Source organism: Rhineura floridana, chromosome 2 (assembly GCF_030035675.1).
Source record: "Rhineura floridana isolate rRhiFlo1 chromosome 2, rRhiFlo1.hap2, whole genome shotgun sequence".
NCBI classification, from domain to species: domain Eukaryota; kingdom Metazoa; phylum Chordata; class Lepidosauria; order Squamata; family Rhineuridae; genus Rhineura; species Rhineura floridana.
Window position 1 is genome coordinate 102,538,153 of NC_084481.1, and position 26,697 is coordinate 102,564,849.

Consider the following 26,697-nt stretch of genomic DNA (forward strand, 5'->3'; position numbering starts at 1 on the left):
CCTATGCTGTGTTGCCAATCCAAATCCCAGGTTGCTTGTAGCAAAAGAAAAACAAATTTGGAGATCCAGTTAAGGATCTCCTACATGATGTATAGTTTGATTTGCATTCATGACACACAGCCCTGGCTTTCCAAGTCGTACCTGGTGTTCTAGAACACCCAGAAGGAATATGAAGGGCAATTGTTTGTTTCTATGACACTTTCATGAAGGTTCTTCTTAAGTCCACATGGAGGGGAGGATAAATCAATGCCAACAGAGATGGACCCTGCCTGGTCAGAATTCTATCTTCTCCTCATACTACCCACAGCTCTGTTGAAAGACAGAAAGGAAAGATCCTGCAGACAACAAGATTACCCACATAAATTAAATCTCCAAAGGCAAAAGAAGGTGAATTAGCACCCACTGACCATTTAAGACATGTCTTACTTTATCCATTTTCCCTCTGTTCCATGCAGTGTCGTTAGCTTCTCTGGTTCCTCTGCAAGTCAATGGCAATTGGGGCTGCTTCCAGGCAGGGGCTGAATATTGTAAATGGGTCATTCAGATATCGCAAAGTGGGAATCAGCACTTTTTAAATTTATTGGATTTCCCCCAGAAAGGGCACATCCACATTAAATTGGATTAAATGGAGGGGGAAATACAGATTGGCATTTTGATGACGACGATGTCATGTGGATACTGCAAAGAAAATGTGCACTCTCACCCTCCCACAATAAACACCTGCCTGGAAGCACCCTGGGATCAGGGTAGGTGCTGCCAGAGACTACAGGATGCAATGGTTTGAATGATCCGTGTTCCCAGTTAAATTTAACAAGGTACAAAAATGGGTGGAGGCAGGTGTCAAAAGCTGACATCATGGTTGCCAGGTGCTAGCTTGTCCATATGTCTTCACTAACCTCCCCAGACGTGTAGTTTCCCATTCCACTGGTCACCAAAAATGAGCAAGTCCCAGCCAAATTCTTCCTCCATCTCATTCACTACATTGTTAGGACATTTTGTATAACTGTATATCTCTGTTTAATCTCTGCATGGGCTTTTATTTTTAATTTAGTTATGTGTATTTACAAGAGGATCATCTGTGAGGGTTCATAGAGAGTGGTGATTGTACAAGACTTGGATATAGATGAGTGGAACAGGTCTTTAAATTTGAACCATCTGTCACGTGATTGACAGGCACGTAGTGGGCACTCTTAAGAAAAAATATGTTTAGGATAGCAGGATTTATGTGAAGAAATCTAACATGTAGAACAAATCTCCCACATCCCCGGACACTTTTCTGTACCCTCTCCCATATTTTTTTTCTGGGGCTGCCACTAAGCCTGAGAGCTCCTGCAGGCTGCTATTTTAATGTGGGTGTATCTGCAATATGTTCTTACCACAATAATAGTGCATTTGTGGTGGATTTATTCTGCTTTAGTTTGTTCTGTGATGCTTCCCCCATGCTACCACATTATTGCTGTCTGGAGGGGCTATAGCACAACAAAAGTGAAACAAAAATAAACTAGAACATTTGTGGTATAGAAAGTTATGGGATTTAAGCAGGAATTGCAAGATATGCACTGATTGGTAATGAAGAAGTGTGACCACTCCAAAACGTTTGCAAGTGCAAACAGTATTGAAAGCAGGATTGCATATGTCCACCCAGATAGCATCATGAGCACAAATCATTGTGAGCACACAATACAAAGGACATCTGGAGAGGCCCTAGATATCACATGTCACTACAAAGGGAAAAGAGAATATTACATTACACATATGGAGTGAAGAAGATCTAATACTTTCACTATTTATACTTGGAGCACCAACATAACCCAGAGAATACAATGAAACTCCATAGAATGTCTCACAGTTGTGTTAATAGCTAGATATAGATCCTGCCGGCTCTGTGCCAGACACAAAAGAGTTATTGAGAGGTTTTTCTACAGGAGGACGTATCCAACCTAGCCTTTTCCAGAATTCACTTTGTGTTCTTCAGTTCTTAGGCTTTGGAATAGGCTTCCATCATGATTAACGGAGGCTGGGTGGGAACATGGAGGCCTCATCGTCCAAGAGGGCCAATCATGGCCCAGTATACCAGCCCTGGGCCCAAGTACCGCATACAAGGAGCAACAGGTAAGCAAAAGGAAATAAAAGTGTAGTGGAATTTTAAACAGTTGATTCAATCATTACTTTAAATATGCAACGGTCAAGCACATTTGGTTTATATCAACTCTCACATTCAGGTGGAACATCTCCACTTTCAGAATAAGATTCTGAGATCTCCAGCAGAAGTTTTGTTGAAATGAATGCAAGAGTTCCTATACAACTCCCATTTATTTCAATGGTGCTTGTCCTGGCAAGTTTCTTGGCATACACTGATGTGATAATATAATCACTTGCTTAATGCCAGTATATTACTAATTCTCATTATGAATTTTGGATATGACACAGTTCATCATAACATAGATTAGCCCATATCATAATCCAGGCTATGTGGATCTTGCAGTTCGGCGATCATGTCATGCAAGCCCCAAAACAACAAAGAGAAGAGCAGCTAAAGACTAACAAATATGTTGAGACATGGAAGCACTACAATTGGTACTGGAAGCAGAACTGAGTATCCTGAGATTCTCTGGGCCAAACTACATGTGATGTGAGAGATCTGCAAATTGATCTCTCAGTGTCTTTTTCTATTTTCCTAAAATAGTTGGTGATGGGCGGTTTGACTGGAGTGGTGTTGCTAGGGAAGGGGGAGGCTTTAACTCTTCCCCTTGCACCAATTCCCTGATGTAAACCTTTACCTGAAGTTGCTATTAGCTGCCAAAGGTAAAATGTAGAGATACAATACAAATATTCACCTAACTAAGAGGTGGAGAACCTTTTTCAGATTGAGGCCCACTTTTCCCTCTGGGCAATGTTCCAGGGGGTTTGAGGCTTTAAACTTAGTTGACAGAGAACCAGAAGAACTATGGACTGAAGTCAGGGACATTATCAGGGAAGAATGCAAAAAGACAATACCTCTTGTTAAAAAGAGAGAAAGACGTCAATGGATGACTGAAGAAACTCTTAAAATGGTAAAGAGAGAAGGAAAGCAAAAGCAAAAGGAGATAGAAACACGGTCAGAACCCTAAATGCAACTATACAATGACTAGTACGTAGGGACAAAGAAAATTATTACAATTATTGTATAGAAATAGAAAAGGACAACAAAATGGGAAGAACAAGAGCCCTATTCGAAAAGGTTAGAGAAATGAAAGGGAAATTTAAACCACGAGTAGGGATGTTGAATAATCAACAGGGGAACACACTGACTGACCGAGATGAAATAAAAGGAAGATGGAAGCAATACACTGAAGAACTCTATAAAAGAGATGGCAGGATGACAGATTCATTCACAGAGGAACCATATGATGAAGAACGAGGAATTTTAGAATGTGAGGTGAAAGCTGCTCTTAAAATTCTTGGAAGAAACAAATCACCAGGAATAGATGGCATACCAATAGAGTTGCTACAAGCTACTGAGTCTGTATCTGTCCACATTTTGACAAAAATATGTCAAGAAATATGGAAAACTAAACAATGGCCCACAGACTGGAAGCGTTCAATATATATCCCAATTCCAAAGAAAGGGGATCCCAGAGAATGCAGTAATTACCAAACTATTGCCTTAATATCCCATGCAAGTAAAGTAATGCTCAAGATTCTACAATAAAGGCTCTTACCATATATGGAGCGAGAAATGCCAGACATCCAAGCTGGATTTAGAAAGGGAAGAGGCACCAGAGATCATATTGCAAACATACGTTGGATAATGGAACACAGCAAGGAATTTCAGAAGAAATCACCCTGTGCTTTATAGACTACAGCAAAGCCTTTGACTGTGTAGTTCATGAAAAACTATGGAATGCTTTAAAAGAAATGGGGGTGCCATAGCATCTGATTGTCCTGATGCACAGCCTATACTCTGGACAAGAGGCTACTGTAAGGACAGAATATGGAGAAACCGATTGGTTCACCATCGGAAAGGGTGTGAGACAGGGGTGTATTTTATCACCCTATTTGTTTAATCTGTATGCAGATCATATGGAAAGTGGGATTGGACCAAGATGAAGGAGGTGTGAAAATTGGAGGGAGAAACATCAATAATTTAAGATATGCAGACGATACCATACTCTTAGCAGAAACCAGTAATGATTTGGAACGAATGCTGACGAAAGTTAAAGAGGAAAGCACAAAAGCAGGACTACAGCTGAACGTCAAAAAGACTAAAGCAATGACAACAGAAGATTTGTGTAACTTTAAAAAGTTGACAATGAGGACGTTGAACCTGTCAAATATTATATACCTCGGCACAGTCATTAACCAAAATGGAGATAATAGTCAAGAAATCAGAAGAAGGCTAGGCAACTATGAGAGAACTAGAAAAGGTCCTCAAATGCAAAGATGTATCACTGAACACCAAAGTCAGGATCATTCAGGCCATGGTTTTCCCAATCTCTATGTGTGGATGTGAAAGTTGGACAGTGAAAAAGGCAGATATGAGAAAAGTCAACTCATTTGAAATGTGGTGCTGGAGGAGAGCTTTGCACATACCATGGACTGCAAAAAAGACAAATAATTGGGTGTTAGACCAAATTAAACCAGAACTGTCACTAGAAGCTAAAATGATGAAACTGGGGTTATCATACTTTGGACACATCATGAGAAGACATGATTCACTAGAAAAGACAATAATGCTGGGAAAAATAGGGAGTAGAAAAAGATGAAGGCCAAACTAGAGATGGATTGATTCCATAAAGGAAGCCACAGACCTGAACTTACAAGATCTGAACAGGGTGGTTCACGACAGATGCTCTTGGAGGTCGCTGATTCATAGGGTCGCCATAACTCGTAATCGACTTGAAGGCACATAACAACAACAACAACAAAGTTACTACACACACACACACCCTTTTCCATCCTCCATACAGACAAAGCAAGAGGCGTTATCAGAGTTCAAGGACAGATTCCAGCCAGGCAAAAACACTCAAGGAGGGTGCTGAGCAGGGCCAGTGAGGACTGTGGCCTGGGGAGAAGGGGTGTGGCTGGGGAAAGGATGTGGCATGGGGAGAGTCTTGATGGCCAGATACGAGAGGCCTGAGGGCCACATTCAGCTCCTACGTCTGAAATTGTCCATCCTGACCAAACTGAAAATGAGCCCGGTCAGGTGACCTGCTTGTTCAGTCAGATCAGTTTTCAGCTCTGTTGAAGGGTGTGGATTGGAAACATTCAAATAAGTTATCTATTGAAAATCTAGTCTAGCTATAAAACAGGGCATCAGATAGTTCCTTCACCATGGAGCCAGCTCTTGTGTGCACTGACCTTGTTTAAAACTATTTTCTGCTTTTCAGAATTAGAGCCAACAAACATTTCAAGCAGAATGAGCTGATAGACTTTTTAAGTTGTAGCACCTCATGTAAAAAAAACTCATTTCATGTAATAAGCTAGTGCATCAAAGGGAAAGGAACACAACCTTCTCCCAGTGATGTTTACTACATGCAAATAGCTTCCATCACTCAAAGATATGACCCTGCACCAGCAGGCTTTAGTGATGGTGAGTGAGGTTTCTAACCACCTCAATCTGCAAAATGTATCAATCAGCTGGTACTATTTAGAAGATCTTATAACATGAAGCTGGGAGTGTAAAGATCAGTGCCCCATAACTAGGAACACATGAAATCAGCTGCATGATCCATAGGCATGCTTACACAATTCAGTGATACAGAATACGTACTGCAGTTGTAGATTCAGTCCCCCGTGCCTCTGACTAAAGGATCGGAGGGATCAGAGCCATGAAAGTATTTGAGATACTGGAGAATTGCAGCCTGTCAGAACAGAAGATACTGGGCTAGAGTGACCAATGGTCTTACTCAGTATGGGGCACTCCTTATACTTAAGTAATTTGGCATGAAATATTGTCTTGTTTTTTCAGGTTATGTATCACACATCCCAACCAAAAGAAAAGCCCCTGCCTACAGTATGTATGGCTCAAAGCCTCCACCTGGCAAAGACCTCATTCCGGGCCCTTACCATGTGCAGAGTTCTATGACTAACAGGGGAAGGAAATCTGCTCCATCTTATACAATGGCTGGTCGACCCAGAGTGAAAGTGGAGATTACCCCAGGTCCTGGTGAGTGATATTCACCCATCCGAGGTATTTGCCAACTGCATCTGCTAACAAGACAGGGGCAGAGTTTTGATGCATCATTTTAAAGCTGGCCTTTGGAATGACTCTTTATGGGTACATGAATGCAAAAAAATGTGTCATCAGATTAAGTAATCCATGCAAATTGCTCAGAGACTGAACTGATTCTGTCTTGTTCAGTTCCAACATGTAGGATTGTTTTTAGACAATAAGAAAGTTCTGTCAAAGGCTGCATCTGGATGTTTGTTAAAAGTGTCATCAGATAATGCCACAAACTCTCCCATATCTAGTATACTGCTGTTGGTTTTGCTTTGGTTTTAGGTTGCATTTTGTCTTGTTTCAGGGTATATTTTTATTGTGTGTTGTGTCAATTTTGTGTAAGCTGCCATTGGCAGTATCCAACTTCTGGTAGCACAGGGGTGGGGCACATTCGGCTCTCCAGATGTTGCTGAACTATAACTCCCATCATCCTTGGTCATTGACTGTGCTTGCTGGAGCTGATGGGAGATGTAATTCAACAACATCTGGAGGGCCAAAGGTCCCCACACCTGTGTTAGCATAAGGATTTCCACTTGCGCAACAGTACTTCCCCTCCTTCTTGCCATATACCACCGCAACCTCCCCAAACATATTTGGAGGGTTGGGGGAAAACCCAGAACAGATTTAGGGGGCATGCAGGGGGGGGCTCAGGGAGAAGAGAGGGAGAGGAAGCTCTGTTGTGCAGCTAAAAGTCTTTGTGTTAGATGGAAGCACTTCACTGAGATACCATCCCTTGTGTACTTCTATAGAAAGACAGGGTGTAAAATCATCATCATCATCATCAACAATAGAGTACTTGATTAAAAATATGCCAGAATGATCTGCTATTTGCTTAAAAACCAAAGAGCCTTTTTCACACAACAGTACATTGCTAGGTACTCAGGGCAGAGTTCCATGTCACGAATTTATTTATTTATTTGATTTATATTTCACCCTTTCTCTCAGTAGCAGCCTAGGGCGGCAAACAAAAGCACTGAAAACACTTTAAAACATAAGAAAAACAGACTTTAAAATATATTAAAACACAACACATTTAAAAACATTTTTAAAAAGCTTTAAAAACATTTATTAAAAGGTTTAAAAATATAGTAAAAAGCAATTCCAACACAGATGCAGTTTAGGCAAACTCACGGAGGATAAGGTTATCAATGGCTACTAGTCATGACAACTATATTACCTCCATTATCAGAGGCAGTATGCATAAAAATGCCTCTGAGAAATTAAGATGGCGAGTGGCTGGGGCCTTACAAACACGACACTTTGGAGTGGGCCCAGTTATCTGTGGAACTGTGGAACAGTCTTACTGATGAGGTGCGCCTGGCGCCGACGCTACTATCTTTTCGGCGCCAGGTGAAAACCTTTTTATACTCCCAGGCATTTTAAAGTGTATTTTAAACAGCATTTCCGTATTTTGGATGTTGTTTGGTTCGTTATTGTTTGTTTGTTTGTTTTTTATTATTTATTGTATTTATTGTATTTATATATTGTGCTTGTTTTTATCTTTTTGTACACCGCCCAGAGAGCCTTCAGGCTTAGGGCGGTATATAAATTAAACTAAATAAATAAAAATAAATCCTATAATCAAAGTTAAGAGCGGGAGAGCCAGGGTCTACTACAAAGGACCTGGGGCTCTGCCACCCACACCCCTGCTTCCCACACCTCACTCTATTCCTTCTGTATCTGCCACCCCTATTGAGATATTCATCCAATCAGATGCCCATTTGCAATCAAAATAAATAATGCAAAATGTACATTTATCCTGTAGTTTCATTTACATAGCTTAGTCCAAATTTGGTGAGAGATTTCCCCTCCCTGGTCATAGAATTTGCACTTTTTAATTAACAAAATTCTAGACAGCCCTTCAAAGGCTTTAAAAGGGTAATTCTGGCATGATTAAAGATGAACTCTAATCAGTTGCATCCATTGCCTTCCTGTTTGCCTAGCCTCTTACTCACCAGAGAAGTCACAAAAAATTGTCTACAAAAGTGTTCCTGTGCATTCCATGTCATTCAGGACTCATGGTGCCAGAGTAGACAGCACACCAGGTAAGACTAATCCCTTGTTATTTTTTCTTTCTTTGCTGTTGTTTGAAGGAATCAAGCACAGGACCTCTTATGAAATTCATATTCGAAATTTCATATTAATGAAGCCTAACACATTAGCTCAGTTCTGTTCATGTTTACTTAGAAGCAAGTTCAGCGGGACTTACTTGCACATATGTGAGCATGGAGTTGTAGCATTATGCTTCCGTCATTCAGGAAGGTTTTTTCTCACGGTGGTAAGCATGCAGATGGCTAGCACCATGCTAACCCAGCACTAGCCATCTGCCAAGCTATCAGCATTCACAAATTATGGAAAGGAGTGGGGCTAGCCTTTGCAGCTAAAGAATAAGCTTTGTGGAAATGGGAAATGGCTTTTTAAGTTTGGAACGGTGCACTTAAGCACTGGAGAGAATGAGCACCTGGGCTCTGGGGGGGGGAAATAAGAAAGCACTTTTGAAATAGAGGTGACATTCAAAAGCAACTTCTGATATATCGTGATGCTTTGCTGTACTAAGAAAAACAGTGACATATTCCATACGATATTCCCAAACTCTTAGGCACAAGTAAAGTATCACTTAGGATTCCAGCCGTGGTCTATCTCTGGTGCTTTTCACAATTGCCCACATTTTCCTCTTTCAGGTCCCAATACTTACATGATTCCAGAGGTGCTTGGGCCACACACAGTAGCTACCTCTGCCAGCCCTTCTTATTCCATAATGGGGAAGAGTAAGCTTGGACGTTTTGATGAAGACCTCCATAAGGTAGGTTGTTGGTGGCGCGTTTCATGTCTCCTTTCTCTGCTGGTTACCACTAGTCAAGGTTATACCTATTCCTGGTCATTTTGTGTGTGTGTGTGATTTGTTTTAATCTTGATTTAACATTTTAATTCAAATATACACTGCTGGTTGTGAGTACAGTTCACATCTAATATCACATCCCAATTTGTGCTCTTTCATGGGATTTTAATGCTAAAATTACCTTGAGCTCCTCGGAGGAAAGGAGGAATATACAGTAAATGTAATAAATAAATAAATAAACTATTTTTACCATTATTCAGTAAAGCAGGGGTGGGGAACCTTTCTGAGCCCGAGGGCTGGAGTCCCTCATTTGCAGCCTTCCAAGGGACTTATCCTAGTGGTCGGCAGGGGCAGGGGAAAAAATGGGTGGAGCAACAGATGTAACTTTTACCTTTTACTGTGTAGGCTATATTATAACCACACAAATACCAGAGGTTTCTAAACACACAGACACCACTTCATCCTCAGTCTAGGCAAGAAAGAAGCATTGTCACATTTCAAGGACACCTTTGAGTCAGGCAAAAGCACTGGAGAAGGATGCAAAGCAGGGCCAAGGAGGTTGTGGCCTGGGGAGAGTCCTAAGTTACCAGATAAAAAGGCCTGAGGGCAGAGCTTGGAAAAGTTACTTTTTTTCAACTAACTCCTATCAGCCCAATCCAGTGGCCATGCTGGCTGGGGCTGATGGGAGTTGTAGTTCAAAAAAGTAACTTTTCCAAGCTCTGCCTGAGGGCCACATTCAGTGTCTGGGCCTAAAGTTCCCCACCACTGCAATAAAGAGTTTCTAGCTCATCAAAAATCTAGTCAGTTTGTCTTCCCTCCTTTGCTCTTATATAATTAGTCAATTTAGACATGTTATCAGCAATTATACTTGGGGCGAAGTTTAATATAATATAGACTTCCCCCTTCCTCTCCTCCTCCCCAATCCCTCCCCCCAAGTATGCTCTGCAAGATTCCCCAATCCTTTGGACTAGATTTTGAGAGCATGTGTGTGTCTGTGTGTGCACGTGCATGCACACACACACACACACGTGCTCCAATGAGAACAGAGGAAGGTCAAGTCCCATTGTGTGAGAAGTGCATTCTGTTTGCACACAGACACAGCTGGATTTCAACCTTTATCTTCCCAGTCATCCCCTGTAGGAGTTGATGCCATGAAACAACATATTCCTGCTCAACTATCCTATGCATTATCTTTTCAAGATATTGTAAATGTATACTCCTTCAGTAAGTCAGTAAAAATTGTAATGGATCCAAACACAACTCTATATAGGTTATTACTTTTTATCATTTCTCCTGTCTTTAGTCAGTATACTATTGCAAATTGGTGCATCCACAACATTTGGAGATAATTACCATTCTGTTTTGACACTTTCAACTACTTGCTTATTGAGCATTCAACCAGATTCGTTTGCAAGGAGATTAGATGGCGCTAGCTGTTAATGGGCTTTTATTCTGATTTGTTTGTGGGGAGGTGAGATGAAGTTGCATCAAAGCAAGTGTGACCCCACACAAGTCCCCACCTTTTTCTTTATCACAAAAAGACTGAACAGTTGGGGAAGCGAGTTTGTTGGCCAAGGACTCTCAATCAACTGTAATTTTCTGGCATAAAAACAAAGTGATTTGCAAGGATTTTGAAAAATAACAATAAATAATGGTAGCAAATAAACCTTACACTATTATTACTGTAAAAATATATTTTTAAAACAGTCAAAATGTATTAAGTACTCTAAAAGGGATAAAATAAAACACATGCCTGCCCACAGGCTTCCAAATAAAATGGACAACACACATTGGAAGAGGAAAGGCAATCAATGGGGAAAAGAAGGCTTGTTTAGTGAGAGATTAGGTGCTCCTCCAGACAACCCGTTTATTCATCCTGATTTGCTTGCACAAAGTTTAGATTGTGGTTAGACTATGTCTGGCCTTTATTGAGTATTCCTTTGCGGACAAGGAAGGGGCTGGCTTGTGCAGTTGTGGCAAGCTGAGCAGGCCCTAGCCAGCTGGGGAGGCCTAGCCTCAGAGGGAGGCAATGGTAAACCCCCTTCTGAGTACCGCTTACCATGAAATCCCTATTCATAGGGTCGCCATAAGTCAGGACTGACTTGAAGGCAGTCCATTTCCATTTTTAAAAAATTTGTTTACAGGGCAGTTACATGACAATGAGCATTCATCCTGATTTGCTTGCAGGGTGTTTTCACATCTATCTCTTAATTATTTGTCAATTCCACACTTTTCAATGCATTTCCCAACCACTTTCTAAACTGCTAAATGTCGGGTTTTTTAAAAGGCGAATTTGTTGCACTAGAATGACAGAGCACTTTAATCTGCTTTAATCGCACAAGCCTAAAGTTTTGGCATGTGCTTGAATCCCTTCTGCAAAATACTGACAGTCTGGAGGCACTGTAAAGGGAATTGGGACAGACTAAATCAGCCTTTCCCAACCTTTGGGTCCCCAGATGCTGTTGGACCACAATTCCCATCAGCCCCAGCCAGCATGGCCAATGGTCAGGAATGATGGGCGAATTGTAGTCCAGCAACATCTGGGGACCCAAAGGTTGGCAAAGACTGGACTATACTATAGAGATTTCATGGCAAGGCGAAGACAATTAATGAGAGAAATAAGAGGTTGCTACTGTAGAAAACTAAATTCAAGGTGTTTTAGTGCAACATAGGGTTTCAGTTTTCTGAAGCTCAGTTTTCCTGAAAACTGGAGATATGGACTGTATATTCCTTTTTCATCCATGGGAACACTATTACTTCTCTCTTACAGACCCCCGGTCCTGCCGCATATAAAAAGCCGGATACAGAGATCTACAAAAAGAGAGCACCGAAGTATTCTATGGCCAGCCGAAGCAAGCTTCTAAGAGGTGGAAAAATAACACCTGGGCCTGCAGAGTATGAGTTAGGAAAGGTGAGATTCCTTCCATACATGTACAGACATCCTATTTTCCTAGCAACAAAGCTTGAATTTGTGGGGAGAGAGGAATATTGTGTTTCTCCAGATGTAACAGAAACAAGTTAGAAGCTGGTAATAGGTAGCTTAGCAACCCAATTCATTTTTATTAATCACCATAGAACTTGTTATGGTCTATGCAAATAATTCTAGATTGGTCCATTTGATAGATAGGCCTGATTTGGATATGACATTCCTGCTTCAAGAAACCATGGTGTGTTGAATCAGGAAGAAGCAATGAGTTTAAGTGGTCCCTCCTCTCCTCACACACCTGGGGAAACTTCTGGATTCACAGTTTGCTACAATGTCTAACCTAGGAGAGTGTGACTTGAACACTCCCCACATACCAGGATTGTAAACCAAGATCACCCAGTGGTTTGCAATTCTGGTTTACATGGAGGGCTCAAACCAGTTTTCTGGTTTGGATATCATGCAAACCGGTTTAACAAAACAGGAAGTCTCCTCTGCTGCTAGATGCATGGTTTGACACACTAGGAACATAGTAAGATGACAATGGGGATGTACAAAGTAGTTTGCAGGTATGGTAAACTGTTAAGGAGGAAGATTACATGAAAAATTTTTGCAAGCATGTGCAGCTGGTTCTTGTTTATATTATTGTACAAACTGCCATTACCAGAATCAACTGCCGAGCTGCTAATTTGCTTATGTGGTTACTTAGGCCAGAAGTAACAAGATATTGAAATTATTGAGGCTGGCTTCTTAATTCATATTGTCCTTTCACATAATGTGTAGTAAGGGTAAATCTACCTCAGTCAAGGTAATAAATTCACATGTTGTTAATTGATCAATTGCATTATCTTGTACTCTGTGTAAAGTACTCAAGGAGCTTGTGAAGTTGCTATCCAGGGACAGCTGCTATTGCAGGGCTGGTTTTCACAGAAATCCATAGTCCTTCCCTTCTAGAATGAGCCACTAATAGGTTTCGAAGACTCTCATTTGGGGTTTCTAGTTTCCAAAGATCCTCTGGCAAGGTCATGGAGGTTCTCCAGATTATAATTAATTACCCATCACTACACACAAGATGCCTATGGCCATACTACCCTGAGCACGCCTGATCTCGTCTGATCTCAGAATCTAAGCAGGGTCAGGCTGGATTAATACTTGGATGGGAGACCGCCTGGGAATACCAGGTGCCGTAGGCTTAGAGGAAGGCAGTGGTAAACCACCTCTCTTACCATGAAGACCCTATGAATATATCCAAAAGATTCATAGGATCGCCGTAAGTTGAACTCGACTTGCAGGCATATAACAACAACACACAAGATATTTCTTTGTAGATAGAGCATATTGGGATATGCTTGCATCATGCAAAGTAACAGGAACTTAAGGAGGAACCACAGCTGTTAAAATAAATAAATAAATAAATAAAATTCACATTTGCCCATCTATCTGTTCCAGCAGTATTGCGTTCTGCAATTATAAATTATCTGTACACTTTATTCTGCTTAAAATTCTTATTCAGTAAACCATTAGGAAACAATCTGTTCTGTTAAGTCAACAATAAAGATCAAGGAACCAAAGTGATTAAGAATCAGTTAATGGAAGACTATCTTGTTTCACCTTACACTTTGTTTCACCTCTCCTGCTTCTAGGTTTCATTGGTCAAATCTTGTGCTCCAGTTGTCACTTTTGGAATCAGACACTCTGACTATACAACACCTGTAATTGTGGACGTCTACTGATTTGCCCTCTGCACAGAAGTCAAATTGATTTTTCTACCAATATTTCTGTATCATGTTCCTCCACATTTTAAAGCTGCTTATTTGCATAACTTCTCAATTATCCATGAGATGTTTAACTACATTTTTACAAATGCCAGCACTGAAGGACCATTTCAAAAATTCAGAAACTGATTATTGTTCAAGACTGAAGTTCTATCTTCCGATGAAGAAAAGCACCAGACCTTTCTTGTGAAGACATTTGCAGTTCATACTTGCCCTACTGCTTCGAGCCCAACGAATATATATTTAAGGGTATGTCTACATTCTGACACTAGTGTACAAAGGTGTCATTATCCAGAACTTGGGACACAATATACATTTGATATATGTATATATATATTTTTTTCTGTAAAAAGCTACTCAGGTTCCTGCTCCAGAACCATTTCATGGAACTTGTTTACTCTTACAATAACTCACATAAAAGTATTTTCTATATTTTACTGCCTTCAGTTGTGAAATATGTTTTAAAATAAATAAATAAGGAATCAGTGTTTATTTCATGTGCTACCTTTTCAGCAAAATCTGTCCTTTTTACGACAAAAATTGTAGGGATACAGACAACCTGAGAAACAGGATGCTTAGTTTTTTCATAGAAGTGACAGCAGTCAATCATAACTTGCAGCTCAGTCAGGAATCCTGTCCCTAGAATTAGGAAAGCAGCTGAAATCATTGACACTGGAGTAAGGACAGTGATTACAACCCCTCCTGCAGAAACAGAAAAGTGTTGAGGGGAAACAGGACCTCACCAGTTCCCTTCCTTAGCATCATTCGTGCATTATATTTATTGTGTTCATCCTCAAAGCAGCTCTGTGAGGAAAGCCACTTACAGATAAGCATCTGAGGCTGCAACAGAATACCAGTTGAGATGCGTTTCAAAATAAAAGCATAAAGCCTCTTATAGCAAAAATACACATGTGGAATATCTGTGACCAGATCTCTGGTATCTTTAGAGCTTTAAAACCTGCAAATTAGATCCAGACAGCACCACTGAGGGAGGGGCATTTAACACTTTTCCTTGGCACACATGCAATTAGCCCTACTAAGGGAGAAACAGGAGGGAAAACAGCTGGGGGGGGAAAGAGATTTTGAGTAGACAGGGAGTAAATACCCTCTAGTGTTTCTGCCCTGATCCAGTTGTACTGCCCCCTGCCAACAACTTTTAAGTTGATCAGCAATGGCATGCTACAAAGTTGGTCTGGTTTCACAGCTGAAGAGTATGCTTTTTATTATTTTCTGGCATTAGAAAATAATAAATGATTCAGAGTAACTTTAATAAATTCTACATCTTTTGGTAGTATCCCTGAGCTAAAGGTTGCTTAGCTTCTTAGTGATCTCAGGGTCACTTCACCCATTACATTTTTAGGTGCACTGTACACCTAGAAATATGAAGAGAATATGACATTGTTGCAGCCACATGTATCATGCAGGCATGCTTGTCTGAGAGCCACAATTGGCTGAAGGTTCCTCTTAAGTATATACTTAGAGGCTGGCAAACCTGGGTTTGCTGCAATGTCCCACATCCAGAAGTTCTCCTGCAAGATTTGTATTTATTATTATCATCATCATCCCTTCACCCAGAGGTCCCAAGGCTGGTTACAATTTTAAAAGACTGCAGTAAAAACAATTAAAAACACAGAACATCACAAAACAGGGTAGATAACTTGCCTTCAAAAATATGTTACCAATCTAGTTAGCCCACTCGTCCTACTCCAGAGAGGTAGCCAAATATCTAGCAGTATCATCTACACTACAAATGGCTTTTGGCAGCAGCGTCTATTGTCTTATTTGCTCTGCTTTTACATATGCAAGAACAAACATTTGCTTTTCAGAACAGCAGCCTTATAACAGACACAAATCACTAAGAAAGGCTTGAGAAACTGCCTACTATATATTCAAGGCTGGTCCATTTTGCTGCCTGAGGCAAAGGGCAAGATGGTGCCCCTTCCATTCCGCGTACAGAAGTTAACTGGACTAGCAGCTGAATCTTACTTCACTGCTAGCAACAGGATAGTGTCCTCCAGTACTGAGGACAGTAGAGGGATGGGACATGATTCAAGTTCATGTTACAGGATGAGTAGTCTGGGGGCTCAGGAGGAATGACTTGAGGGAGTTGTTGCTGCTACCCACTAGCATCTGCTGCCTGAGGTGATTGCCTCATGGTAGAATTCTGCTAAAGGTAGGGCCAGCCTGTATATATCAGAATGTATCCTTGGGAGAGGGATATAGATAAAAAAAGATACTGTCAAGTGTTTAAAATCTGTTTTAACTTTATTTTCAAGTTGAAAACTAATGAGAAGATACTATTGCTATGGTGAGATGTTATGGAATAAATGACAAACAAAAATACAAGATTCACCTATGTCAAGAGTCAGGCTGCTAACAGTAAAGATCAATAATGTACTAATTTGGTCAAGATCCAGAAACTGATTGGTACCAGGTCCTTTCTTCCCTACATTCTTCTTTTCACTGTGCCACAGTAAATTATGGCAAATTATGTCTTGGAAATCACAATGTCAGACCATCAGTTAAGATGTTGGTGTTAAAATCTTACCGGCACTTCAGGAGCCAAAACCTAATAATAAACATTAAAACTGGATAAAAAGTTACTTGATTCTAGAGAGAGGGGAATAATTACAAATAGGAAAGTTAATGTAGAATTGATGAATCAATAAAAAGCACTTAACAAAAAGGTCACCATCAACAGGTTGATTTGGATAAATGTTTTAAAGTGAAAGTATGTTAACTTAAGGTAAGGTAAGGTTTGTATATATAATATAGTTAGGGGACAGACTAGAACAGGATGGAAAAAGCAAAAGTGATAACATCATTTGTGCAAGTTCTCGCTCTTCCTTCTTTTAGGAATATTCTAAGTACAACTCTGTTCTACTCAGCAAGTCTTTGACAGTCACAAGGAAAAAGGATTGTTAGAATACTTTAATTGATGGTGGTCATAGAATTAGAAATAAAGTTAAGCAACTTTTCTAGGAAGAAGCTGCCCTTACCAGAATTACATTTGTTTTCAGGAAATTCATGCAACCTAGTATCACAGTCCTTTAAGTCACACTTTTTCATTTAAAGTGGGCACTAGAACCTCTCTGCTATGATATGAATGTCATGATTATCTTGTCGAACCAAACAACTTTAGGAAGTGGCATCATCAGTATGCTTTCCCTCCAGCCCACTAGAGAGAATAAGGTAATATGGACAGGATGTGAACTGTGCTGTATTTAAGCTTTCAAAGGGAGAGCAACAGAATAAATTACATCCTTTTTAAAGTAAAAGATCAACTCCAAACAATCCAGAGAAATGAAACTGGAGTCCATAGAGGAACTTCTGGATCACTGTGAACATTTGAATAATCCTTCCTAGGATATACATTTAAAAGTCTTCCAAAGCCACTTTCATTATTGTTTTTTTCTCTTCAAGAAGCATCGAGTACAAAATCTTGACCATTACTCTCAAGTTTGTGCTCTTGTCACCAAATAATAGAGAATGAAGAAGACAACAATCAGTCCAGCAGAGACGTAACAAAGAAGTTTACGATTGTCTCTCCCTGACCGGGTCATGGTGGAGAAACGCTTCACACTCCCTGACAGAAGGCCTGTCACACTCATGAAATCAGAATCCTGAGGCAAACAGTAAGCAAAATAAGAAATTTAGAAGGCAGTGTTTATTGAAATGGCACCACCCCCACTCTAAAACAGCAATTATAATCAACTTGACTATATATACATATATATTAAAATTCCATTTAAAGGAACTAGCTGATTTCAGTGACAGAAAATTTAGTTAACTCAAATTCTAATTAGTTAGTAATATTTGAAGATAAAATCCTAACAAATGCAGTCACGTGCACACAAATCCTAAAATAAGTACATGCATTAGCAAAATTTAATTTAACATTGCAAATAGCAATTTTATAGGACTTTACTTTATAGAGATCCTATCTCTTTTATCCTCACAATAGTCTAATGAGAGAGAAAAAGACTCCTGTATGATCAGTGTAATATATGGCAGTCTACACAAGATTTGTACACTCTCATACATGGAAGTAATCCTGTATAAGAAATTAATAATATTTAGAGTGGCCCTCATCAATCATAGTGCATAAAATATTTTCATAGCACATTTGTCATTAGATGCCAAGTGACTGAGCTTCCATTTACCAGAACGTCACCATCAACAGAAGACCAACAGATTCAAGCTTGATCCCTCTCGACAAAGAAAAGACCAGTTATGTGCATGCCCCAGAAGTGCAGTGGCAGTTTAAAATCTGAACCTCTCTGGAACAAGGGCAGAACTACTTAGGGAAGGGTCACAGTTCTGTAGAAGAGTATCTGCCTTCCCGGCAGAAGCCCAGGTTCATTCCCCGGCATCTCCAAGTAGAGAAGCTCGACTCTTGCTTGAAACCCTGGAGAGCTCCTGCCAGTCAGTGTAGCCAATATTGAGCTAGATGGACCAATGGTTTGACTCACTATAGGGCAGCTTCCTATGTTACTTAGTGCCACCATGACTACAATATGTGGGTGATTTTCTCTCCGTACAGACTCTTTCTCTCTGTGTGTGTGATGAGTACAATGACCTTACAGAAACTTGGTTTTATAAATCAGTTGTCCTGTACTGGGCAATATCCTGTATTAGACACATATGCTTATATTGAGCTTCACCAGTAAGTCTGTATGGAGTGCAAGTTGCTTACCATGCTATCCAAATAGTGATTTTGATCCTCAGCATCTTTATCAATGTCCAGTGCAAGCTATTCAAAAGACAGAAGAAATTGTTATTCCTTTCAGACAGAACTAATAAAAATTGCAAACAAGAATTTCATTTGCTCCTTCCCATTTTACCAACATTACTAAATATACCCCCCCCCAAAAAAAAGACCAAAGCCTTCTGGAGAACAGAACATCAATGAAGAAAAACAGTGATTAAAAAGCAAGTAACTTAAATAATCTACAAACCGATTTTAGCCGAGTGACTTTAGTGGCTAGGTTTTCCGACATGCGTTTGTTTTCCACATCTAACATATCATCCACAGCACTTCCATTCTGACCTGAAACAAAGGTAAAGAGTCTTGCCACTGATCATTAGCACAGCTAAAACATCTAGTTCAGCCTTCACCAATCTGGCACCCTCCAGCGGTTTTGGACAACTCCCTTCAGCCCCAACCAGCACACCGGGCTGATGGTAGCTGTAGTCCAAAACCACTGGAGGATGCGAGGTTGGCAAAGGCTGAACTAGTTGTTAAAACAAAAGCTTACACTTAAAATGTGTGGTTATTTTGTAGAGCCTCCTCTAGCTTACTTCTAACCCTATGTTCACAATCATAGGGCACAGCGACTTCCCTATTGCCAAGGACAGCGTCCTTCCACCACCACTATAGACAGCCATGCTGGAAAAGCATATCCAAACAGGGCACACCGCTACCACCTGATGTGCTCTGATGTAACCTTATTTCATTTCATTGTATCCCAGCTACAACTGTGACTAGAAAAGTGGCAAATTGGGGAACTAGGCGACCCAGCATGTGAGGCGAAAGGGAGAGAGGGAGGGAATTGCGATACCCTCGTCAGTTGCTTTTTCCTAGCAGGGCTTCTATCTTTCACCGCTACTTGGCAGAAATTCGATAACCCTCCGGAAGAATTAGCCATGCGATGGGAAAATATTGCCAAATATTTGCCCGTCAGGCACTATAAGAGACACACAAGAACCCGAGAGGGGGGAAAGTGGCAACCCTGAGTCGGGGAGGGATAGAAAATACCTCCCTTCCTTTCCTTCTTTTGTTCCCCCAGCATAGAGAAAGGAGGTCAGGCCCTGTCCTGAGGCAGTAAGACAAGCTAAAGCAACGGCGCCCCCATTACTTGCGGGAACCCCCTCCCCGCCGTCGAGTCCTCTCTCAAGCCTCTTCTGGATTCTCACCTCGTCCCCAGTCCGCCATAACTGCTTCCTGCCTCCGTGTCCCGCTCCGCCCATCGGGAAGAGGAGGGGGAAGAGCAGCAGCAGCACGGGAGGTTTGTTTAGGGAAGGAAGGGGAGGGTGTGCTCGCTTCAGCAGCAGCGTCCCCGCCTCTCGGTCCTCCCCTCAGCTGGAGAGAAGGCGGGCTGTCGACCGGCCAGGAGAAGCGGATAGGGCTGCTTCTGCTGGCGTTGCTGCCAAGGCTGGGCTGGTGAGATGGAGGGGGCGCTGGACAATGCTTGCTGTCTCAGTGGCAACGGGACCTTCTCTGCAGAAGGAGGCTCCTACCCGCGGTGGCCCTATTAATAAGGGGCAGCGTGAGGGGCCGTCTCAGGCAAGTGGGCTTTGGGTGCTCTTGGGGCGGCTGACAAGACTACCGCTCTTCATTCCAGCGAGGCGTGCTCAGGTCAGCTTCGTCTAGTAGACCCGCATGTTATTTGGGGTGGAGCAGAGCGCGATTGGGATGTTCTGCCTCGGGCAGTAGTGGCTTGGGCTTCTGGTTGTGACGTATATTTCCTCCATTTAGATAGAGAGATAGGTTACGTGTGGTTCTTGGTTCTTTCTTGTTACGTATGACTCCCCTACCTCTAGATGCCATCTGGCCATAAAAATAACTGACTTGTTCCTGCGCCTTCAACAGAGCGGGTTGAGAGGGATGTAGAAATCCGCAAGGTTCTCTTTCTGTGGTTGTGTGGCACTAACCACGATCAACAGCTAATTGCAGTAGATCAAACTGCTGTTAAAGGAAAAACTAAACTGGGACGTCTTCAAAAGTTGGCAAGCCTGCCTCTGAATTCTGGTGTGCTGAGGGCGGGCTGGGGAAAGTGAGCAAAAGGAATAACTTTCTTTTCTGCCCCCCCCTTTCCTCATGGAACTTCTTTTTTAACTGTATTTAATAGTTGCATGATAGACAGAAAATTGTCATGTATTCAGTGGTCTCCATCACTGCGTTTCCACATGATGGGCCCAGGTTTCACCACAACGGTTGGTGATAGAAAGCTCCCAGTACGGAAATAGAGTGATGAAGAATGCTGCACATATAAGCTCAGTGGCTGAACTGTCACACCACTATTAAACGGCAAGAACCCTGAGGAAAAGGTAGCAATCCATCCTCAGCCCTTTCTTCCTGAACAGCACAGGCCCATAGAATTTAAGCAGTGTCCCATGTTTACATAGCCATACATCTCTTCCAGTGTTGGCAGATTAAAATAAGAAATGTTTATTTCTGCTAGGTGAACAGGCACCTCAGCTCAGCTGACAAGCCAAATACAGAAGTGTGACATTTTAGTGCCACAGTTGTACCCTTCCAGTTTTTTGGTGTGTGTGTTAAATATTAGCTTAAAGAAAATTGTTTGCTTACAACGTAAACACATTTTAAATGCTCAGTTTCTTCAGTTCATATAATTTCGTTATGCAAAATAAACTGGACACTAATTTTCTTGTATTAGATCCAGTATAGTTTTGTTGGCATTGCCAATAATTGGTATATAACATCAAAAGAAGATTCTTGAGGCTGGAATCCTGTGTGCAACTTGCTTAAATCCCATTGAAAGCAGTGGGATTCTGACTGAAATCCTAAGTACATTTATAAGGGGCAAGTTCAGTCTTGTACAAAAGCAGTCATCAATACACCAGTAGCAAGGTGTTTTTCATTTTGGTGAGTAAGAATGCCCAGGGGCCAGATAGTTTTGTGTTATGATGGCTTACAGTCCAATTCCATGCAGTTAGGTGCACCTAATTATGCATAAGTTAACGCAGCAGCAAGAGGTGCACCTGTTCAGTGGAAAGAGAAGGGTACTCTGCATGTGTTCAACGACACTTTTATCAGATTAATTTAGATATTGTTTTACTAGAAAAGCAGCCTACAAGTATTTTAAATAAATGTTTCCTCAGAATGAAGTCTCAGGCACAACTCCAGTCCCTCAGCTCATTGAAGAAGGCACTTTAAAATGATATGTGTGCTGATCAATGAAATCAGATAATTGAGGGTGTGCAGTCCATATGTTTAAAGCTAATAAAAGGACAGTGGCACATAAGTTATTTTCACAGAAGTATTCCCTTGGTGTATTCTGAATAAGGGTTTGCCTAATCCAGGGCAATTTTGCATCAATTCCAGATGCAAAAAGAACTCACACCCATATGTTCATAACTTGATTTCTCCACACTTGATTTTTGTAAAGTTGGAGACTAGCAGCTGAACATTGATTATGGTTGAAATGATGTGAAATGGTATCAAGTTCTATCAGCGGTGTTATATCTGTGATGGCCAGTCATGTATTATTTATTTACGTAATTTATATCCTACACCTTCAGTTTATATCTCATACCTTCAACCTAAATTTATGTTCCCAGTGTTGCTAACAGAGTAGCAAGAAACAAAAATATACCATTTAATTATATCATTATTATGATTTAATAATAAGTATACAATTTAATACAGTATACAATTTAATTAAAACAACAAACTAAAGCAGCAACAGCCCATTCAAATAGACAGTAAAATCAAACTATTCTAAGTTAAAAATGCTGACATTAGCAGTCTTAATAGCCTGAGAAAACAAATGTTTTTGCCTGGCATCTAAAAGATAGTAACAAGATTTCCAGACAGGCCCACTTGGGGAGAGCATTCCAGAGATGAGAAGCCACCACAGAAAAAGCTCTCCAGTCATCACCTGCTGTGTTATGGACTGTGGGAGCACCTTGAGAAAGGCCTCAGATGACAATCTCAGCAGACAGGTGGATTGATACAAGCGAAGGTGGTCCAACAAATTTCTGATCCCAAGTTGTGTACGACTTTAAAGCAGAGATGGCTAACCTGTGGCCCTCCAGATGTTGCTAAACTACATCTTCCATGATACCTGACCATTGGCCATGCTAGGTAGGGCTGATGGGAGTTGTAGTCCAGCAACATCTGGAGGACCACAGGTTAGCCACCCCTGCTTTGAAGACCAGCGCTTTGAACTGAGTTTGGAAACTTGCTGGGAGCCAGCAAAGTTGTTTCAGTACAGCCAAGATACATGTTCACCATATCCATGTTAGCAACCTACCCACAATGTTCTGGACTAGCTGCACTTTTCAAACTGTCGTTAAATGCAGCCCTACATGAAGTACATTACGGTAATCCAATCTCAAAGTTAGCAGGGCATGGATAACTGTGGCTAGGCTATCTCTGTTTAGGAAGGGTCACAGGAAGCCTCAGCTGAAAGAAGATCTTTCATGCCACCGAAGCAGCCTTCAAGTGAGGGATGTGCATGTTTAAACCAGACTATTAAGCTTTGAGCTGTATTTGCATATAATTTTGTCTTTCCTCCAGTAAAGTTGATTCCTAAGTAATAGGTAAGACTGCTATGCACACTTACCTGGAAGTAAGCCTCATCGACCACAGCAGAACATCCAAGGACTGCACTGTAAGCATTTAAGTAAGATAATTATGATGGACAGGCATACCCAATATGGATTAATTTTCCTTTAGCATACTAATCTCCTTGTCATAGAGTGAGAGTGGTTAAATAGTAGTAAAAATATATATTTTGGTGCGTATATGTGGAAAAGTGATACATTGAAATAAATTTGCAGTGCAGGAACCATATAGCTGTTATTCCTGCTTAATTAATCTGATTATTATTATTATTATTAATTTCTATTCTGCCCTAAAGGACTCCAAGGCAGCAAACACCAAAATGTTAAAACAATAATAGCAAGAGGGTAAATGAGCCTTCATAAATGTCCTTGCAGAAGAAAATCAAAGTATATTTTGTCTGTGAAGCATCAAATGAGACTCTGAATGTTATAACAATCAGGGTTGTGAGGGTTTCAGCGAGCCAGTTATCTTCAAGAGAAAAGCAAAGTCCTGATGATTCTTCTTTTACCCTGTGGATTTCTGATGTGTTTGATGCTGGCTTGCCATTTCTGATTGCTGCCTGGGAAGCAAGGTCAAGAGATTATTACAGTCAATCACTCACCCAGTGCCATGATTTTTCACTTCCGTATGGTTTTGCATCCACTATTTCCCATCAGCCTAGGAGAGTTTGTGAAAGGGGTGGAACTCCCAAGCGATCAGTTTTTTCTCTGCTACAATCTCTGGATAGGCAACCCAGCATTGTGATTCCCCACTGCGCCCTTTGTTTTTTGCTAGCAGGATTTTCCAGCATAAGGACAACAAAGCCGCTGCCTGCTCTTGAAAACTGCATTTGAAGGGCTGAGAGAAGGAGGGAGAGTTTGCTGCATTCAGGAAATGAAGCAGGAACCTGATTGAAAACGGCACACACAAAAGGCAGTTAAGCTAAAAAGAAGGTAACATTTTCCCCTCACCCTTTGGTAAAGTTGGAACTAGTAGAATTGAATTTATAGTTGAAAAGGTAATTCTTGCTTCTTTTGAAAAGGAAAAAAACATATAAACAATATTTTTTTTACCATTTTGATTCTATCATGTGGCTTACATGTTGGATCAGCCAGACTGTGTAGTTAATGGGGTATATGCTATTTTTCCTAGCCTGTGAATGTTTTCCAAATGGATCTGGATGGCAGTAGGCGCTGTTGGAGTTTGAAAGATTAACACAAACTAAGTACATATATACAGTGTGGCTAAAGAGAAACAGGTGTGATTCCAACCTTAAATTTTATCCATACAGTTCATGCATGTATACAAGGATTTGTGTATTTTGTAATGTATGACTGTTTGAGGCCAATTTTTTTAATGTCTGCATTGGAAATGGGTGAAAAATAAACTAGTATGGCTGTTAATTACAAAATATGTACATCCTGGTACACAAGTGTGGATCTGTAGTGGAAGTGGAAACTATAATCACAGTAGCATGTACTGCCAGATGTTCCTTATTTCATGGAGTATACCTTACCTTAATATGAAAACGTTTGTTTCAGATTTTCACAACTCCGTGTAACATAACGGAAGTGACCTTGTTTCACAACCTGTTACAAGTCAGTTCATGCAATCTGTTGAACTATTAGCCTCATTCTTTGATAAGCAATCACTTGTTGATAATGCTTGCTTCCATTGATAGAAGCTGCCATACTGGAAATCTCCTTTACGCTACCAGGCTTTCATGTGATAGTAGCCGTTATGAGATGATAAATAAGGACATGAGGAGATCCAAAAGATATTGCCCACATCTCCAACTGAAAGGCATTGCTTGCATTTAAATTACTCCAACATTTAATTGCATAATAATATATAGAAATGTAATATAAATGCAACTAAGAGCTAATTTACAAGAAAATTATATATTATATTTTTAGTCCAATAGAAAATGGGTTACAACTTATGGCAAAAAGATTGTCTGAATCATTTGTTGTAAACACAAAACTCATTTTGCCACTCCATTGCAAACCTTCCTAATGTGAGTTGAGTCACAGTGTGCCACATTGCAATTTGTACGTGAAACAAATGGTCCTGATCACCCTTTCATCAGTGTGTGTGGTGAAATCTGGGCCAATCATACAGAAAATAATGGTGTCGATTAGGATTAAGATGAACAATTTTATTGTTAGATAAATAACATAAAATCTTTTGTACCACATTTAAAAGAGACAACAAAAGAACCTACAAGCCCATATTTCCTAGCTACCAATAAAGAAAATGGAGCACTTCATGGGAGGTCTTGTGTTTCTTGGACCTGCTTGTTAACTCGCCTCTGTAAAGCTCCATGTTGCTTTTTTTTTTTTGGTGGCCATTTTGACCTGGTTTAATTACTGAGAGGCCCAGTCAAAGTTGCTGAAGTTGGTGCAGCTCTTGCCATTGATTTGAGTGGATCTGGAATTGGAGCTTCAGTCTTTATTCTGCTAATATTGGGACCCAAATTGTAATGTGAGGTTACATGTTAATAGGTCAGAAAAAGTATAGAATGCACCAGGAAAGCAGAATGAAAGAATAAGATGAAACACAAGGACTTAAGATGGTCCACACGGACTGTTTTTTCTGATATTGACAGGTTCTAATGCCCACAGGCAGCAGTGGAAACCTCTGTCATTTTAGCAGAACAAGACCAAACACTAGAAAAATCAGAGGAAGGTTACCTGCTGTGGTGAAGTTGTGTGATTTCACTATGCTTTAGAAATTTCTGGAATGTTAATAAATGCCAGTTGATTGAGTTTCATTAGGGTTTGGGGATTTAGTCCATAGAGACCAGCTCCAGTTGCATGTAACAATTAGTAGTCCTGGAAAGGGAAATGCATCTGCTGTGTGAAAGGAAGACTACTTATTTTCATACAGTTATGTATATGTATGACCAGACACAGATAGGCATTGTACAGTTATGTTTTCAGACTCTCTTCTCCCTCGCCCCCCATACCTGTAGCTCTGAGAACTGATTAAATTTCTGTTAAAAGAAAGCTGAATTCTAATGGGAGGAGGCATTTACAGTCCACCAAATACTTTGCCACAATTGAGAATGCCTGTCTGTGACCGGTCATACATATTTGGGTTTCCAGCATCTTTTTCCTTATTTCTTTATTTAGATATTGTTCTGTGCTGTGCCTTTTAGTAGTATGCAAGTATTCATAGTAAGCAGTTCATTATGTACGTGTAAACTGCACCTAGCCTTAGAGCAATATCACTCTTTATGCGACAGCTGGGCTATTATGTGTTCCACAGGTATTTTCCTCAGTACACATGTGAATGGCAAGCACCGTATAAAGCAAGAAGTGACTCTTACACAGTATAACTCATGGTATTCTGGGAATGTTATCAGGCTTTTGTAATTCTGGCTTGGTGCTTGCAACTCTATGACATACATCGTGATTAGTCTTTCACAGTTGTGAAGGCCAGGACAGATTCTATAATATACATGGAATGCTCTTAATTATAAGGCTGAGCACTCAGGATGTGATATGGGGTAGGATCTCCACTCCCAGCTTGTGTGTGTGGCTTGCTGATCTCTCGCACCCTTTCAGTGTGTGCTGACATCATGCACTGTGATTAGGAAGACTACTAGAGGGAAAAAACATGGCTGCACCCTTTAAACAGCTGCCATTTTGTAACTGTGGTGAC

The 26,697-nt window shown here is 40.7% G+C and overlaps 3 protein-coding genes and 1 non-coding gene across 7 annotated transcripts in view; 3 read left to right on the forward strand and 1 right to left on the reverse strand.

The window, feature by feature from the left end:
- Window positions 1–2,003: 2,003 nt before the first annotated feature.
- CIMAP1A (ciliary microtubule associated protein 1A) lies at window positions 2,004–14,147 on the forward strand. 2 transcript variants are annotated; one of them, XM_061609866.1, is made up of 6 exons: window positions 2,004–2,112; window positions 5,951–6,148; window positions 8,146–8,247; window positions 8,884–9,005; window positions 11,812–11,952; window positions 13,608–14,147. In XM_061609866.1, exons 1-6 carry the CDS (start codon window positions 2,004–2,006, stop codon window positions 13,695–13,697), a joined length of 762 nt encoding a protein of 253 aa, XP_061465850.1. In that variant the 3' UTR covers window positions 13,698–14,147. The 2 variants fall into 2 exon arrangements, with proteins under 2 accessions (XP_061465850.1, XP_061465851.1); XM_061609867.1 differs by lacking the exon at window positions 2,004–2,112 and adding an exon at window positions 5,513–5,572.
- Window positions 13,039–13,157, forward strand: LOC133378667 (5S ribosomal RNA). The gene has a single exon (XR_009761099.1). It is a non-coding gene; the product is annotated as a 5S ribosomal RNA (ribosomal RNA).
- A 1,836-nt stretch (window positions 14,148–15,983) lies between the features above and the next one.
- BET1L (Bet1 golgi vesicular membrane trafficking protein like) lies at window positions 15,984–19,911 on the reverse strand. 2 transcript variants are annotated; one of them, XM_061609869.1, is made up of 4 exons: window positions 19,656–19,911; window positions 18,698–18,789; window positions 18,436–18,492; window positions 15,984–17,362 (listed from the first exon to the last, which is right to left on the reverse strand). In XM_061609869.1, the coding sequence occupies exons 1-4, from the start codon at window positions 19,672–19,674 to the stop codon at window positions 17,195–17,197; spliced, it is 336 nt and encodes a 111-aa protein (XP_061465853.1). In that variant the 5' UTR covers window positions 19,675–19,911; the 3' UTR covers window positions 15,984–17,194. The 2 variants fall into 2 exon arrangements, with proteins under 2 accessions (XP_061465853.1, XP_061465852.1); XM_061609868.1 differs by lacking the exon at window positions 19,656–19,911 and adding an exon at window positions 19,498–19,591.
- RIC8A (RIC8 guanine nucleotide exchange factor A) overlaps window positions 19,746–26,697 on the forward strand; it is a 35,186-nt gene continuing 28,234 nt past the window's right edge. The window contains exons 1-2 of one of the 2 annotated variants that reach the window (XM_061609856.1): window positions 19,746–20,097; window positions 23,830–23,984. The gene's annotated coding sequence lies outside the window, so the exon portion shown is untranslated. Of the gene's footprint in view, window positions 20,098–23,826; window positions 23,985–26,697 lie in introns of those variants that run through there. The other variant, XM_061609857.1, reaches the window with a different exon arrangement.

Coding starts and splice junctions, on each gene's coding strand:
- CIMAP1A (XM_061609866.1), top strand. CDS start 2,004: ATGATTAACGGAGGCTGGGTGGGAACATGGAGGCCTCATCGTCCAAGA. Junction 9,006..11,811: donor TTGATGAAGACCTCCATAAG/GTAGGTTGTTGG, acceptor TCTCTCTTACAG/ACCCCCGGTCCTGCCGCATA. Junction 11,953..13,607: donor CAGAGTATGAGTTAGGAAAG/GTGAGATTCCTT, acceptor TCCTGCTTCTAG/GTTTCATTGGTCAAATCTTG.
- BET1L (XM_061609868.1), bottom strand. CDS start 19,531: ATGCTGGGGGAACAAAAGAAGGAAAGGAAGGGAG. Junction 18,493..18,697: donor AAGTCACTCGGCTAAAATCG/GTTTGTAGATTA, acceptor TCTTTTGAATAG/CTTGCACTGGACATTGATAA. Junction 17,363..18,435: donor ATCACTATTTGGATAGCATG/GTAAGCAACTTG, acceptor TGTTTGCCTCAG/GATTCTGATTTCATGAGTGT.